Source organism: Hyalella azteca, unplaced genomic scaffold, assembly GCF_000764305.2.
Source record: "Hyalella azteca isolate HAZT.00-mixed unplaced genomic scaffold, Hazt_2.0.2 contig9714, whole genome shotgun sequence".
NCBI lineage: Eukaryota > Metazoa > Arthropoda > Malacostraca > Amphipoda > Hyalellidae > Hyalella > Hyalella azteca.
In genome coordinates, this window is record NW_025939776.1 from 299,894 (window position 1) to 315,928 (window position 16,035).

At 38.2% G+C, this 16,035-nt stretch overlaps 1 protein-coding gene across 1 annotated transcript in view; it reads right to left on the reverse strand.

The window, feature by feature from the left end:
- The window catches only part of LOC108671337 (calcium-activated chloride channel regulator 1), a 56,056-nt gene that overhangs the window by 20,975 nt on the left and 19,046 nt on the right, over nt 1-16,035 (reverse strand). The window contains exons 3-5 of the mRNA XM_018158863.2: nt 13,042-13,195; nt 6,983-7,204; nt 17-128 (exon numbers count right to left, since the gene is read on the reverse strand). Coding sequence (XP_018014352.2) covers nt 17-128; nt 6,983-7,204; nt 13,042-13,195 — 488 coding nt within the window. The remainder of the gene's footprint in view (nt 1-16; nt 129-6,982; nt 7,205-13,041; nt 13,196-16,035) is intronic.

A 16,035-nucleotide genomic window follows, 5' to 3' on the forward strand; every position in this document is an offset into this window, starting at 1 on the left:
GAGAAAAACTACTAACCTGGGCGTTCATGACAGCGGTGTCCTCGACGACGATGACGTAGCGGTGAGCGGCGGGGCGGATGTAGTTGAAGAGCGGCTGCGTATTGCGCACTGGACCGGCGCCCACGGGTCTGACACCAGCCAATACGAAAACTCATGCAAACATGAACAATATACAGATCTTTCCAAATTTAAATTGTCCTATGTTACCAGATAGGAATGAAAATAAATATATAGTTGGTTTTATTCATTCAATAAACAGATATTGTTAAAGTTCATTTTTAAATCACATTTAATGTCATCATATTGGAAATTTGAGATTGCAGATATTAATATGCCATGAAGTGACCCTTTAAGTGCATTTGATCGGGAGACTCTTCAAAGGAACAGAATTTCATTGAATGTTGCCAGTAATGCCAGCGAGATGTTGTTGATGTTATCATCTCACAGCCAATTGCATTAGAATATCTGGCGGCGATGCGCCAATCAATTTTTAGCGTAAATGACGCGTAAAGTAGTGCTGTTGTTTCCGTCTAAGCTCATCTTAATTTCCTCGCATTAAAATGAAAATAATGAAACATCATTTAAGCATCAGCAAAATGCACCTGAAAAATGGAGGAAATGTAGTAATCATTGCAGGATGACGAACATCGATTGCAAATACAGCGAAATCTCAAAAATTTAATTCTCGGTGATATCATGACTGCGATCAAACAACCGGGAAGATGGTGTAGTTTATTCACGATTTTTGCTGCGAACATTTTTTGCAGCTTTTAATCAATAATCCTCGAAACTCATAACTATTTTTCCACTGAAATATTAGCGAGGTTTTAAAATTATCATAACCTTAATAAAAATCCACTCATTAGTAATTCAATGAGAGGGCCAAGAGCCCCTCTTTAAAGAGAGGGCACAGCTGCTACGTCCGACTATACGGCTGTTGCTACCAATTACCTCCATAAAAATAAAAGGTTCTCATTCAGTAATAGCCTCAGCCGTGCTCACTCGACTGTTTCCGTGTTAAATTGTATGTCCATCACAAACAGTTCGTCATTGGCGCTCTTGGGCGAAATCTGTTATTTTATTGCTGTGATAAAGAAATTAAAATATGATGGATAATTTTCCGTATTGTCTAATTTTAAAATAAGATAACATCATCATAACATATCTTATAAAATGTTTCATTTGCAATTGCCTGCATACAGAACATTGTTTAAGCCCGCGGATGGCACAACCAATTTCACTCTCAAAGTTATTTTAGGCAAGTTTCAGTATTTTAAGAATTGTATCCAAGCAACGTCACAGAATTTCTCTCGAGGAACGATTTCCTCAAATAATAATTAGTTATGAACACTCTTCGTGGTTCCCTAGCCCAGTCATAACAGTAGACGACCGAATTCTAACATTTTAACGAAACGTTCCAGTATCAAAGGTCGAGCTATCATTTAATTAAAATGGCTAAATAACTCCTGAGTGCGTCGAATATCACTAACAAAATAATCGAGGTTTGTTCAGCTGAACTCTGGCCACGCTCAGCCGAGCAAGAGGAGTGGTCGTGGCATAGCCAACAAATTGCAGTTTGGTCAGGAACTGAGCTCTATGACCAAGGCTGAGAGTGAACAACATTGTAAACGTTATGATTCCAAAACCGTCAAGTTAACCACCATACCAATGGATCAGATTGAAAAAAATTAAAACAGAAACGAGCAAAGGATTTATGTTTCCAGATGTTAAATACATACAATTTGTAAATATTAGCTTATTATTCAAAAGCGCACTAAACACTTGCATTAACAAGATGAATGAATCCGATGAGAACTTGATCCCGGGTAGGAAAAATATTCGTGATACAATAAATCTACGGAAAATACAGCGAATATTTAACTTACTTGTCGCCATCTTGCGTCAAGCATGATAATGCGCCATGGAAGCGTTAAAACTTAGCCTTGAAATAATTCAAGATATATTTCCAAATTTCGGATAAAATGATTCTATAAACTCAGAAATATTTCGATGGCGCCACCAATAATTAGCGGTTAGTTGAATTTAAAGATAAAGTTTGGGAATAAAGCAATAAATGAATGAATTCAAGATCATATTTGATGGCCAAAACGTGGTAAGCAAATAAGATACCTCAGGTACACGAAAAAGGATTGCGGAAGCATATCATAAGAGAGTATACCAAAGAACGTAATTGTAAGCCAGAGATACTATTTGCATAAGTGGTATCTCTGTAGGAGATACGGCTGCTCTCTGTAAGAGATACCACTTATGATACCACATAAATGATATCATAAGTGAGCCAGAGAATATATAAAAAAGTTACCCTATGATACTCGGGCAGAATGAAACGGTTAAGTTTGACTTAGATCCCAGTATATGAAATGACGAATAATTCACGTAGGCCAGTGAACTAGATGAAGAAATACTAAATAAGTGGGAGAACGTGAGTGGGGTTGCGGTACAGAGGAGTGAATAAGAGGATGATGAAAGGGTATGTGGGACTCACATCCAGCGATATTATCCGGGCGATGAGCAATAAATCCTGCATCTAAGCGAGTGACTCAAGCCAGGGCTTCGTTACTTCGAAAATGACGACTAAATCACGTAAATAAGGCAGGAATGAGAGGGCGCCTCGGGCACAGAGTGATAAAGGCAAGCTGCTTCATGAATTATGCCCGGACCTGCCTAATTGAGTCGAGATTACAAATCACAGGGCAGAGCCGGGCATCGGGTGATGTAATGAGCTGATGAAACGCCGCTATTACGAAAATTAGGAATATTTTTATCAGTGATTTAGGTTTTGTTTAACCCATGAACTTGTGAGACTTGGGAAGACTGTTGATACAAAATGAAGTGGTATTTTCATGCAACAATGATGCAGAGGCACTTAAAAGCTAGCAGTGATAATATACCAAGTGATTTAGGATTGCCTTAATGAAGAAAGTCGATAACAAAGGAAGACTTGCTGATCCAATAAATTTTGAAAATATTTCTAAGCTCACCGAGAGCAGAACGCACAGTTCGCCACGTATTAAAAAATTATTGATACATAATATTCAAAAATAAAATCTTGACCACAATGAAAAACGGTTGGTTAGTACATACGGTAATTGTATCTCTTGAAATGAACCGGGAAAAATCTTGTTCTAAAATTAACGTAGCAATCATCGAAAGAAATGCGGAACCAATCTTTTGCTTTCAATTTCAATAACGCCTAAAAATGAATGTACACGTGATGTTACGAGAAACTTTCAGGCGCAGTGCAAAGATGGCGGCAAGACGCGAGCCCTCAAAAACTGAAGAAAGAACGGAATCTCTCAAGCAGCTTCTAAGGCTCCTCGTGGAAGCAAAATTTCCCTACAGAAATTAAGGCCACTAGAGAAAAGTCTAAGGAGACTGTTAGGTAGCTTGCATTATTCAGACCAAGGGAGAATAATTGTTCAGTGCTGCGCTCGACTATAATGAGTAGGGAGTGAAGAGGCCGCCGGGATTACAAATGGCAGCAGTTTCAACTAACTTTCAGCGATGTCACCAGGCTTACATAATTGCGTTAATTAGATGCAACATTGTCAGGTTATTCTGATACTCGAGAGAGAAAATACAGTATTTTAGTGCAACATCGAAGAATGCGCAGAAAGATATGAATAATAATTTTTAAACTTAAAATGTTACGTTTGGATTCGTACATGTGGGTAGGGCGAATAACTGCGTGAAAAACCACCATTAGTATTTGTGACTGGCTACCTAAGTTGGATCCAAGGCAAATCAAGATGCGGTATGCCATGGTTTCAGTGTTTCCTAACGGGGTTGATAGAGAAACAACTCTGGCATACCAACGCAACTCTCGGCAAAAAATACCATTAGACTTGATTAGCTCATGATAATAATAACGTACAAAAATCAAATAGAGAAAAAATAAAAACCGAATGAAAATAAATTCGTCAAGCAAAAGTATTAAAAAACCAAGCTTCTGGGACGCATAAACTTGCCATTACACATCGTGGACCTCTTCCGAGGACCCTCGAATTCCACAAGCCTCCGGTAGAGACAGCAATCCTAATGAAGAACAAAGCAACAAGACGGCCAAGCAACTTCGAAAGGTAATCATTGCAAATATTTGTGCTGAAACTTGTTCACTTGCACACCGGATGGAATTATTTTTAGCAGGTCTATAATTAAAGCAGCGAGTATATTACAGGAAATGTCTCCTGGTGTGACATCCGACGTGAAGGACAGCCATGCTCTTCGTTAAAGTTTGACCATTGAGCGAGATAAGGCAGGTACGAAGCGTCACGCGACTCAAAAGATACGACTGAGCGCGCTGCGAAGATTGGTCATGGGAGACAGTCATTTGTAATGCACCACAACTAAAGGCATTGTGCAGCAGCAGTCAATAATAAAGTGAGAGCGGGTAACTTGAGCCATAATGTCAGTTAGTGAATGTAAAGGATGGCACCTTAGGGCCAGGCTCAGATTCCGCTCTCGCTTCTCGAGCCGGCAGTCGAGCCCTCTCATAAATAGTCCTCGTGAAATGGTCTCGCGGACTCCACCATTAAAAGTTTCCTGCTGGCGCTTCCCTCTGAAATACTGGCAAAAAGCTCTGCAAGAAACCATAAATACAATAAAAGCTTTGCATAAACGATGCCCCCACATATCCTTGCCAAAGCAAACGTTTAAAATGAGCTTTGCCTCAGAAGAGAATATCGTTTTGGCTTCAGGACAATATTGCAGATCTGAGAACAAATATTAGAAGATACAGAGCTCTAAAATTTTTGTGAAACAGTGTGGCAGATGCCAGTAAGGCTGGGAAGTCGTATAGGCATATGAAGCTTGAAAAGAACAATGACATTAGTTGTTAGTGACATTTATAAAAATTTATTAAACGTATCTTCGTACAATATCGAATGAAATCGAACTTCTTGCAGTTTTCAGGAACAAAATCTAATTTTAAATAAAATAGCTGGTGGTAAGAGAAATAATGCACCGATGCCACCGAATGCCACAATGGATAAAGAAGAAGAAAGAGACGCGCACGTCAAGATTATCCACGTCAAGAAAGCATGAGGGCGGCGACAGTCAAGACTCAGCGAAGGGAGGAGGGCAAACTGAGCAGCAGGTTTCAATTTGTGCAGCATTTATCCGGCAATGACGGTTGCCTGGCGAAGATTAGAGAAGCGGATTGCGCACATCACGATCAGGATCAAGGCATCGCGTAACTGCCGTGAAGGTGTCGCACAATATCAAGCTGGCTTAGAGATCCAAATTAAAAGTTGATCCCCTGACGCCCCGCTAATGTCTTGAGCAGACGACATTCGCCGTAGCGATTTTGGGAAAACAGAAATTAATTTTTAAAGCGTTAATTTTATCCTGTATAAATAGTCGCGCATTGGTAATTTTTTAAATTTGTCTCATAATTGGAAGTGGGAAGCTTACACGAAAAATAATCAGCAGCGATGACTGAATAAGGGAATTGCCGAATATTTCAAATAAATTCAAAATTTGCCGAATATTTCAAATGAACTTTTCGAAACGACTGCAGGAAATATTAAGCAGTCAGAAATGCCACAAGAAAGAAGGGCCAGCAAAGCAGAGCAATGAATGCTACGGACATTTCCCGGCGGCGTCATTAGGGGGGCGCGAGAACACAAGGGAATGAGCTTCAGCTGCAGCAACGCGGCCGCTTGCGACTCCAACGAAATGTCATGAAATGCGCCACTGTTTTAATATTAGCTCTCGTTACCCCGGGGGGAATGAGGGAGTGAGAGGGAGAATGTGGCAGAGGGTTTCAATACCCGCATTGTTTTAATGCCTCTCTGTTCAAAACATTCTACCATTGTTATGATCGCTAGTTGCATTTTTGCTATGAATAAAAGAAAGATATTATTTGCATGATCTACATTTTCGAACGAGATAGTATTAGCAGTGTGCATATGGTCACAAAAACCGGTATGAATTACACATTATTCATTGTAATCTTCATCCATATTCAGTATTAATTTTAAGAAAAATATTGACCTCATTAGACACAGAAGAGACTGATATTGGGAAAAAGCGCATAAGAAAGAGCAAAATGCCAAGGATTTCAGGTGTTCAAGTTTTTGGTTCGGTATATTGCAAAGCCTGATGAAATGTCAAATGTTAAGTGAAGAAGACAACGGCGTTGCCTGCTCTGAAAGAAGTTACCGCAGATGCATTTCTATTTATGATTAGCACGTTCATGCCCCGTTACGTCCAATTACAAAACCATTGAAGTATTTAAATTCTTTGAAATTTAAATGAATTCGAAAAATTAAATATTTTCATTAGATGAAATGAGTCTTATTACTTTTTCAATCAACTGGCATAAATTACAGATAAATATAATTTCATGGACAAGGTAGAAACGTAAGAAGCAACTTTTGGATTAATTTTGCAAGTGAAACCGGACCTCTTTATACCGATTTACGAGTACCGCGTGCAAGACCATTAAACAATTTTGTAAATTCTTTTTCAGCGTCGCAAGTTTGAAGCTGTGGCATACACAGGCCTAGGAGGATGGCATACACCAGCAGGCTCTGAAGGCTTATGATGAAAAATTCTGCAGAACCTTTCAGCCCTTTCGAAAAAGCCTGGTCAAGATCTAGCAGAAAAGTAATAAGCCAATAAGTAGCCATGGACGCTGTGCATAGCGAATAATTTCGAAAAGAAGGGACCGCTTGATCAAACAGCGCTTGATCAAATACGCATTGTCTAGCAAGTGGCATCATGAAATGCAGACGGTGTTCTGTTATAAACTCGTAACGCGGCCTACGTGAAAAAATAGCTACAAATAAAAAAATATTTTTATGAAGAATGCAGGAAAGAAAGTTAAAAAATTCAAATACTTGATAAAAATTAATGCATGTTCGTTAGGCTAAATTCAAACTGAGAACACATGATCAAAAAGATTGTTCCAACTACAAATATATTTTGTTAAGAGCCTGCATGATGACTAAGAACTGACCCATGTTTGAAGTCGTTGTGCTGACTCATGACTTGCCAAGCACTACGGCCACCACAGAGCGCGTTGTGTTTGGTTGGGGCGGTTGAGTCGTGCGTGGTCTCATCACAGAACTGGTTGACGTTGGGCAGATGGTGCAGGAACAACAGAGACGATGTCACTTTAATGTTACGCAGAGGCTGCGGGTGGAAGTGGCATGCCTGGTGGTACGGATCACACGACGATCTGCACAAGAAATATGAGAATGACTTGCATGGCTAAATAGAAATTATTTAATGTGACGACATGAGTAGCATGTGAAGTGTATGCCTCAGCGAAGACTTCTAGGCGAGTAATAATTGAACCATGAATGAATTTCAAATTTCAAATAATAACTAGATAAATTAGAAATGACTAAATGTATCGACAAAATTCAATGAATTTGCGAAAATAATATAATAAGAACAGAGAGGACAAATAAATGTATGTTATCATACATTTATCAATTGACTGAAATTCCATAAGCAACTGCTTCATAGGCCATCAACAATGTTGTTTAAGCATCGTTGAAAAAATTAGTAAAAAAAACAAGTTCCTTTTGAGGCAACGAATGATACGATGGATCAATTGACATGCCAGAATCTAGTATCATTGCAGAAAGCTAAGTCAGGGATGAAGCCCCAAATCCTGAACCAGTTCAACATTGTACAGCTCGAGCAGCTTAGAAATAACATGTCGTGACATCAAAAGACCTAAGACGTTATATAACCATTAATGGATAGTGCTTCGAGCTTCAACGATACGGGTGACTTTTTACTAGCCTTTTGTCCGTAATACGGGAACGTACTGTAAATGTTCTATCTATGAACCATTAATATTAGTACAATTATGGATAGAAAATACAATTAATTAATACAAATACTCTAAATGCTCTAGTGCAAATTCATTCCATAAAACAATAGAACTATTAGATGCTCAAAAACTTCTTAAGTTGATTTAACTTAACCACTTCGTTGAAGACTCCTTTCTCAAGTCGCTATTCCGCTACGTAACATGTCCAGTATTTCCACCAAGAAATGCAGCAACAACTTGCACAATAATTTTATTTCTCTAAGCTGCTAGCTTTGTATCATCGTAGCTCATGGCACAAAATGTTATCAAATCGGAATGTACAGGAAACTGCGAGCAATCACAAAAGCTTCCAATCAAACATTTTCAGATAAACGTAACTGACAACGAAGAGTATACAATATTGCGTCCTCAGAGCAAATGATTAGGTCTTCAAGAGCTACGCGAGTTCACGGTAAAATCTCAGGGCTTTAACATCTACTAGTAAAAGAGTATATAGAAGTGCGCTTGAGTTATTCAAATTTTTACACAGAGGATGCTATTCATTCACGTCAAAAATGGAATCCAACGCTTCAATGAAACGCGGCAAATCAGAGCAACGAAGTACCGTCGATCAAATTTTCATCTAGCGCCCGAGCGCGGCCATCCTCGGTACCCTGAGGGTCCTCGTCCAATTCATGCCTCTTCAAGCCCCGCTATACGAGACGCCACAAGCAAAAAATCGTATATTTTTCCGCAGTGATTCTAGACGTTCCAATCTTTTTAGCGCATTTTCTCATTTATGGAAAAAAATGCACCATTGTGCTCGCCATGTCCGTCTGTCCGTCCGTGACTTCACGTTTTCGTCGACGAGAAAATGCGCTCTCTATCACTCACTGCAGTGAGTACTGAGTTATATTTTTTTAGTATTACGCGCAATGGAAATTATTTATACTTTCAACATCGCGGTATTTATCCCACTGATATTTGATCGAGTGTTTACTCAATTCCAGATCTAGGGTATCATTCAAACTTCGTCAATTCATTACAGTCGTCGGTCCTGATCGCGCGTTGTTAGACAGCAGCATTTTCTTATCCTTTTATGAGCTGAAATGCTATTTTGCAAATACGATCGTAATCACTAAGTAAATTTTGGAAAAATTAATTAGTAGGAAAACAATTTACAACATGAACCCTCATTCTTGGTTTAATGAGAGACAATGTCAAGTCAACGGAGGATTTGACTAACAAAAGATAACACGATTATCACATGCACTCTTTTCTTGGACTCTAAACTTTCATAATAATTACTCAATTTAACATCATTCGACTTTCGAATGCTATGCAAGAATTGCAGATCAATTTTCATATATGACATATAACGTCTCATAATCCTCCTGCATCCATTTTAAATGGAGTTAATCAGTTCCCGTTTGAGTTGAAGAGTAGCTCGCCTCGCGCAGTCGGAGAGCGCGCGCGCAACACGAAGTTCCTCAAAGGAGCGCGGCCTGAACAACAACTCGGACAAAATTAGCATACCAGACGCGTCCATGAGCAGCGCTACTACAAGCGTAATTATGCTGCATAGCACCGTAGAGTAATACGAGATATTCAAGCTTATATTCTTACTGAGTATTAATGGCCATGTAAAAAATATTTGAATATTGCGAGTGACAACATTCAAGAAACCCAGATAATGGACGTTATGATAATAACACATAATATGCGAGACTGCAGTACTGTAAGCAGTCTTTTACAATATTTTTCTTTCATTTTGACACTAACTGGTACAATAAAACCTTTTGCACGGAGTTAGTTGAAAGAAACAGACCACCTAATCGCTGTGAAATTCCAGGTAAAAAAAATCTATTCCTTGCTTCTATGTACTATTCGATCTGCCAATTGATTTATTTGAGACTATATTACTTCACAATGTAAACTCTCAGCAGAGCAGTAATTTTGCTTTTATTACTTGAACAAAATTGGTGCACGCGACACAAATTAGTGTTCGACACCTCTAGATCTCGTTGACAAAGGCAGGTAACACCAGGACTTACTAAGGGGACATACGAGAGCATCGATGTCTCAGGCGCCGCTAGCCTTTGGCGTCGGGCGGGCCATATTTCTCAGTTCACTTGGGCCATAAAATAAGACCCCGCGGCTTCTCAACTCCTCACAGTACAAGAGAAGCCCTAAAATTCCTTAACAAGCTTCACTGCGAGACGAAAGCCGCGCCTTTGAGCCACTGAACCCAAGTCGATGGGATGATGTCGCAAGAAAGAAGGACACGAGGTGAGAGAACGCCTTCAAAAAGACAACATTGCCGGATACTTGTGGTCTATAAAAGTCACCCTCAGAATAATAAGAGACGACCGAAGCCGAACCAGCGTGCATCCTCAAAACCAGACGACGGCTTTAGGGGCCGAAGCAGTGAACCGGCAACTGCCGCCGTGGCAGAGACAAGCTTGTAAAGATTACTTCAGCCAGGGGAAAAAAATGTTCAATTGGACATAATAAAATATTTCTAAGGGTAAGAAATCACTATGTCTATTTTGAGGCTTGATGAAGAAGTTTATTACTCTTCCATACACAAATTGCCTCCGAATAGCGTGTTCAGTGTGCGTGCATCAATTTATATTTGTGTCCGGTTATAAAGCGGATAATAAAGGTTTAAAGCAATTTTCCTATCATATTGTATGGCTCGAACATCTGAAATTTTTTTCGAATAAAATGATCCCAATGAACAGCTGAATTAGTTTGCGATAAATTTCAACAGAACTTGAAAATCAAGGAGAAGATACCTTCAAGAATCCAAGGTTATTTGAATTATGAAATAAACCCAGATTTCAGTCGTGAAAATATCAGTACATTTAGATAATTGAGATGACACTCAGACAGATTTGACTAATAAGGCCAGTTATCTGCATAAAATTTATTTCTGGTACATTGAGTTGAGATTGGCAATATATTATCCTGTAATTGGTGTTCCTCAGTAGCCTATGTGTTGCTCGACAAAGTTATGCTTGCAATTACTATTTCATGACAAAACTGCCGCTAGGAAATTAGTCAGAAACTGCAGGGTTTGAAGAGTACCGTAGGTACTGTAGTTAGCCAATCATTTGGGAGTTTGACAGAAAGAAAAATATCTTTCAATTCAATCAGAATTCAACTAAAAATCAAATACTAAAACGTGCGCCATGTGTATTGTAAGTCATGTACAATAAAAATTTTTGAATTAACTATATCATCAACACGGTTACCTATTTTATATACAATATTGAAAAAGGAAATATGGAGTTCAGCAATGAGCCTTCGAAGAGGACGAATTTCTCCATTTTAAAATTGGCTATTCTTCCCATAATTCTGAGAGATTCTGGTGTACCATGGGGTTCCAAAAGACCGCACATGCTAGGAAGGCTGTAATTTAGAAGAATGATGGGAAGACAAAATTACACGCATAGTTCCAACTGATGTGTTCGTAAGAAGGATGCTGTCCGCGGCACGACAGGTTTATTAGAGCACAGCCTGTGCTCGCAACTCTGGCTCGTGATGCAAACCCTGCGCCCGTCCCCAACTTTGGGAGCTCAAGAAGCGGCCAAATCTGCTCTAAGCTTCCTAATATGGTTAACTAATTATTATTCTGCCGCAGAGGTTATGCTGATGAGCGGGCGAGACGACAGCAATGCGGACGCTGGCAGGAAGGGGTTTAGAGAGAACACCCCACTTTTGGGCTGAAGTTTCTCATAGTTAACCTTTAAATTGAACATTGAGAATCAAGTAGGTTGATACTACATGTAAAATGTCGAAAAGATATTTACGTTAAAACTTAGATAGACGGTTTTTATAATGTTCCTCAAATACCTAACAATTAAAATAATTTAATTTAATAGTACTAATTTTTCGCGCTTTTTACGCCAGCATTTGATAAGTATTGTTACCTCGACGAAAATTAATATCCTTTAAATAAAAACAGTTTTATAAACGCAATTAAATGCACAACTTAGAAGTTAAAGTATGATTAGTGAAGCCTGTTGGTAGCGCAAAGGTTCGGTGTTTACACAGACATGGACATTTGATGGACATAACAAATTTACATCGGCGACAGGCCACATTAGGCCTATTATTCAGCGCCGACATCACTATGATATGATATAGTGAACGCTTTGCCTTAATGTCGCCAACAAAGCACTATGATTAGAAGTGAATTGCACGATGAAGAGAAATATTATTATTAATATTATTATTAATATTATTATTAATATTATTATTAATATTATTGTTATGATGATGTAAAAATAGCAATGGACGGAAAATTATTTATTTTCTGAGTGGATATGAACTTTGAAATCAAAAGTGTTTATTATGATCTCTTTTCGAAGAAATAGCTAGTTCATATATAATTAAAATGTATTTCTTCCATTAAAATCGTAATTTTGGGTGGACCAATTTTTCGTTATGAAAGTAGCACGAAACGTAATTATATGGAAATATTTCCTTAATTTCCGCACATTAAAAATGATTTTGATTCGAATTATGGGACATTGGTTTCACCATAATTTACTTTTTTTGAAGACCAAGGAAAATTATCGTTTACAAATTGTAGTAAGAAAAAGATTGAGAGGCACCGTCAAATAAGCGTAAAGCAGATAATGATGATGACTAAACAAAGTATTGTATACCTGGAAATGTATTTTGGTTATTGATTCGAAAAAAAACTTCGATAGGTACATAAATACTAAGGATCGCTGTAGATGAACTCGCTATCTAAATAAATACCATTGAAATTAAAATGTCTTCGTCTTCAAATCGACATTCGGACGTGGATAAATAGAAATGTCACGGCATCCTCGCTAGCAGCGAATTAGCGTCTCGGTGCCGTTGGCAGCATTTATTAACAAATGCAAATAGAAACGTAGAGAAGCTTGCTCAACCGACTAAGATTCCGAGCATTTTCTTGTTCATGTGCCGCGAGGAAAATACATTGAAGACCGAACGTCACGAGGGGCATTAGTCTGGGGACTGTGAGAGGAACAGACACAGTCTTCCGAGCTAAAAAGGTTGAATTTTGAATTCATGAAGGGCTTAGTAATCGAAGAAATTGTTTCATTGCCACAAAGATCCGAATAATGCAAAGACAACGTGAATGAGATATGTTGAGCTCAAAAAATAGTTCCCAAGTTACTGCCTGCAGCCAAAAGGTTAGGACTACAGAAAATAATTTAATATTTAAATTTAGGTTTAAAAATGGTACTCACGGTATGCCGACAACTGGTACGTTGGAACAGCCCGTGGGTACGTGAGTACGGGTGTCAGTACGATGGTACGACGGGTACAGCGGGTCGTCCGCGTGGCCGTACTCCTCGAACACGCCCCAGCGGTACTTGGCCCACTCTTGTGCGAACAGACGGTCTGGAAAATGACAAGAATACAAGTTCATCGAGTGAATGTTAAAAAACTCTATCTTAAAATATTAAATTACAAGAAATAACGGCCCACTCGTGTGCGAACAACGGTCTGAAAAATTACAAGAATACAAGTTCATCGAGTGAATGTTAAAAACTATCTTAAAATCATAAATTACAAGAAATAACGGCCCACTCTTGTGCGAACAGACGGTCTGGAAAATGACAAGAATACAAGTTCATCGAGTGAATGTTAAAAAAACTCTATCTTACAATCTTAAATTACAAGAAATAAGGATGTTTATGGAAATTTGTCGAACAATTGACGCATGGGAATGAATAACTCCGGCTTTTTAAATCGCCAGTTAAATGAAGTTTATTTTATTGCATATTAGAAAATAGATCAACTGGGATAACAAAATTGGCTTCGTTAACAATGATTATTTGCGATTACGGAAAATTGGAATATTGACGATAAGTTAGTGAAGTAATAATTCAGCAGCGACAGGAACCTTATGATATTAAAATTTATTCCAATTCGATGAATGAAATAATGTTCACGTCTGAGTCGCGAGAACTCCGATACCACCAGCCACCGGGTATAGTTGATATGAATAAAGGATGCAAAATTCCCAGGCTTGAAACATTCTTCATATTGATTATAAAGGTTTCACGTCAAAGAGTTAGAAATAGTTATACATTCAATATATTTTTAAAGTTAAACAAAATGAAACATTTAATTTTGCTGTAAATTTGTGCAATTTCAAGCTTTAAATAATACAATACAACACTTAAATTAAAGATTTTTCGAAACAGTTTTTCTTCTGGAACTCGCTCCGCAGTTTTAAAGTCATTGTCGGGACGTTCAATGCTGACGACTCGAAATGCGGATGCAAAACGAACCGTCCGAAAGGAGTGGATGTAATCCGCTGGAATTTTCCGCAGCTATGCATGGGAGTCTTTGTGAAGAACGCATCTTATGCATGCATATCCCGCCGAAGTCTGTCAAAAATTTGTTCAATCTATTCACAAGGGAAAATATGTGCCAGACGAAGAAGAGGGCGGCAAAAATCCCTCCAGAAACGCTAGATTAGCAGCAAGTTTAGAATCCCAATGGCTGGTCAAAGTATTGGAATGCTGGCCATGAATATCATACGTTTTGTTTCAAAATATAACAAAGCGAGGCAAAGTTGCTTGTGTTTCTAGAAATGGAAAATCTCAATCTAACAACAATTGACATTACAGTAAACGATGACGGGAATAACTGGCCGTTTGGTATGAAAATAAAAATTTGTATAATAAATATATACAAAAACTGTTGATTTTGTGTCCCACAAGAATTTTACCCCAATAAATAACAGTTATGATATAAGATAAGAGGGAATCAATCAAGCAGAGAAGGCGTAGTACACTCCATCTTCCTGCCATCGTATAAGCAGCTCCCAGTGACTACGGTACCAAGAGAAGTTTAGAACTTTTATGAATAAATTAAGTGACTAATTAAAACGATGTTATTGTACATTAATGTTTCATGTAAGATATGTAATATATATAAAAGAAAAATGTCAAATAGTTTTGTTAAAATTGAAATACATGATGTTTTTAACATTATTTAATATCTACGGTATAAAACATTCCCTTTTCGAATAATCAACAAAAGGTTTGGATTCGAGTTCGAACATTTCGTACGCGTCGACTTCAAGGTCGTAAGGGCCAAGGAATTTACTTTGCAAACAATGGTTAACTTTGCCAACAGTTAGCACAATAACAAGAATTTATGAGCAGCTGTTGAACAATTAAGAGACCAGTTTCGATTTATTAGCGACGCTAAGAAATTAGTTACGCGCAATCGCCATCTGTCGAGAAATTTATTCCAGTGAGAGAAAGGCTGATTGAAGCTGCAGTTTTGCCCGCGATATTTTTTGGACGTGAGCCATTTGATGTAGGAGAGCAATCTTTCATGTTCATTACCTTTTAAGGAGTTCCTGGAAAATGAGGGGTAAAGAGATTTTGAATGCAGCGTGAAACATCTAACTGAGGTCACTGTCATCATATTAGAAGGTTTGTTTGATAATACCACTACCACTAATGTAACATATGATGAGGTCAATAGTCCAGAAAATGAATATATTATTTATTTCTAAAGTAACGCAGGTTCTGAAGCGTGCTGGCGCGAGTGAGACTTCATGGTTCTGGAAGGAATAGAAAGGAGATGCAAGATTGGCAGTAGACTTCAGCAGAATGATGGGCATACAAGTTTACGTTACAACGCAGAATGCAGTATACATTTAAGAACCCCGGATTATTGAAGCTAGTTGTTTAAGTACGAACATTTCGCACATTTCTACACTACTTCTCGAACGTAATTAAATATCAACGAAGTTAGCAAAATTTAGCTATTTGAAAGGCAAGTTTAGAATACAGCTATTGTGTTATTAATTACTTAATTATTAATACAGCTATTGTGTTCTCACTGCGACCAGTCCGTAAAGTTGGCAGAAATACTCGTTGTTAATCCCTTTAGTCATGATACCAGCTACCATTAACTCAGTTGGACTATACCTAACGGCAACAGTTGTTTATCAACCTGATTTTTTACATAGTTAGTTGTATTTTGCATCACTATGCTTACTCTTTCCACAATTGGATAACCAATAATATAGTTATAAACAAATAAATAAGCTAATAAACATGGTAGGGGCAGTTTCTCCGCTTTACAAGTAGTAGAACTTAATCGTTGAACCAGTTTCCTCATTGCGCTGCTACCTTGCGTCATTTATAGTCTTGACGCCGTCTAATATAGTATGGTGTTGAGACGACTTTTAATAAATTAGCAACACCGTTGAA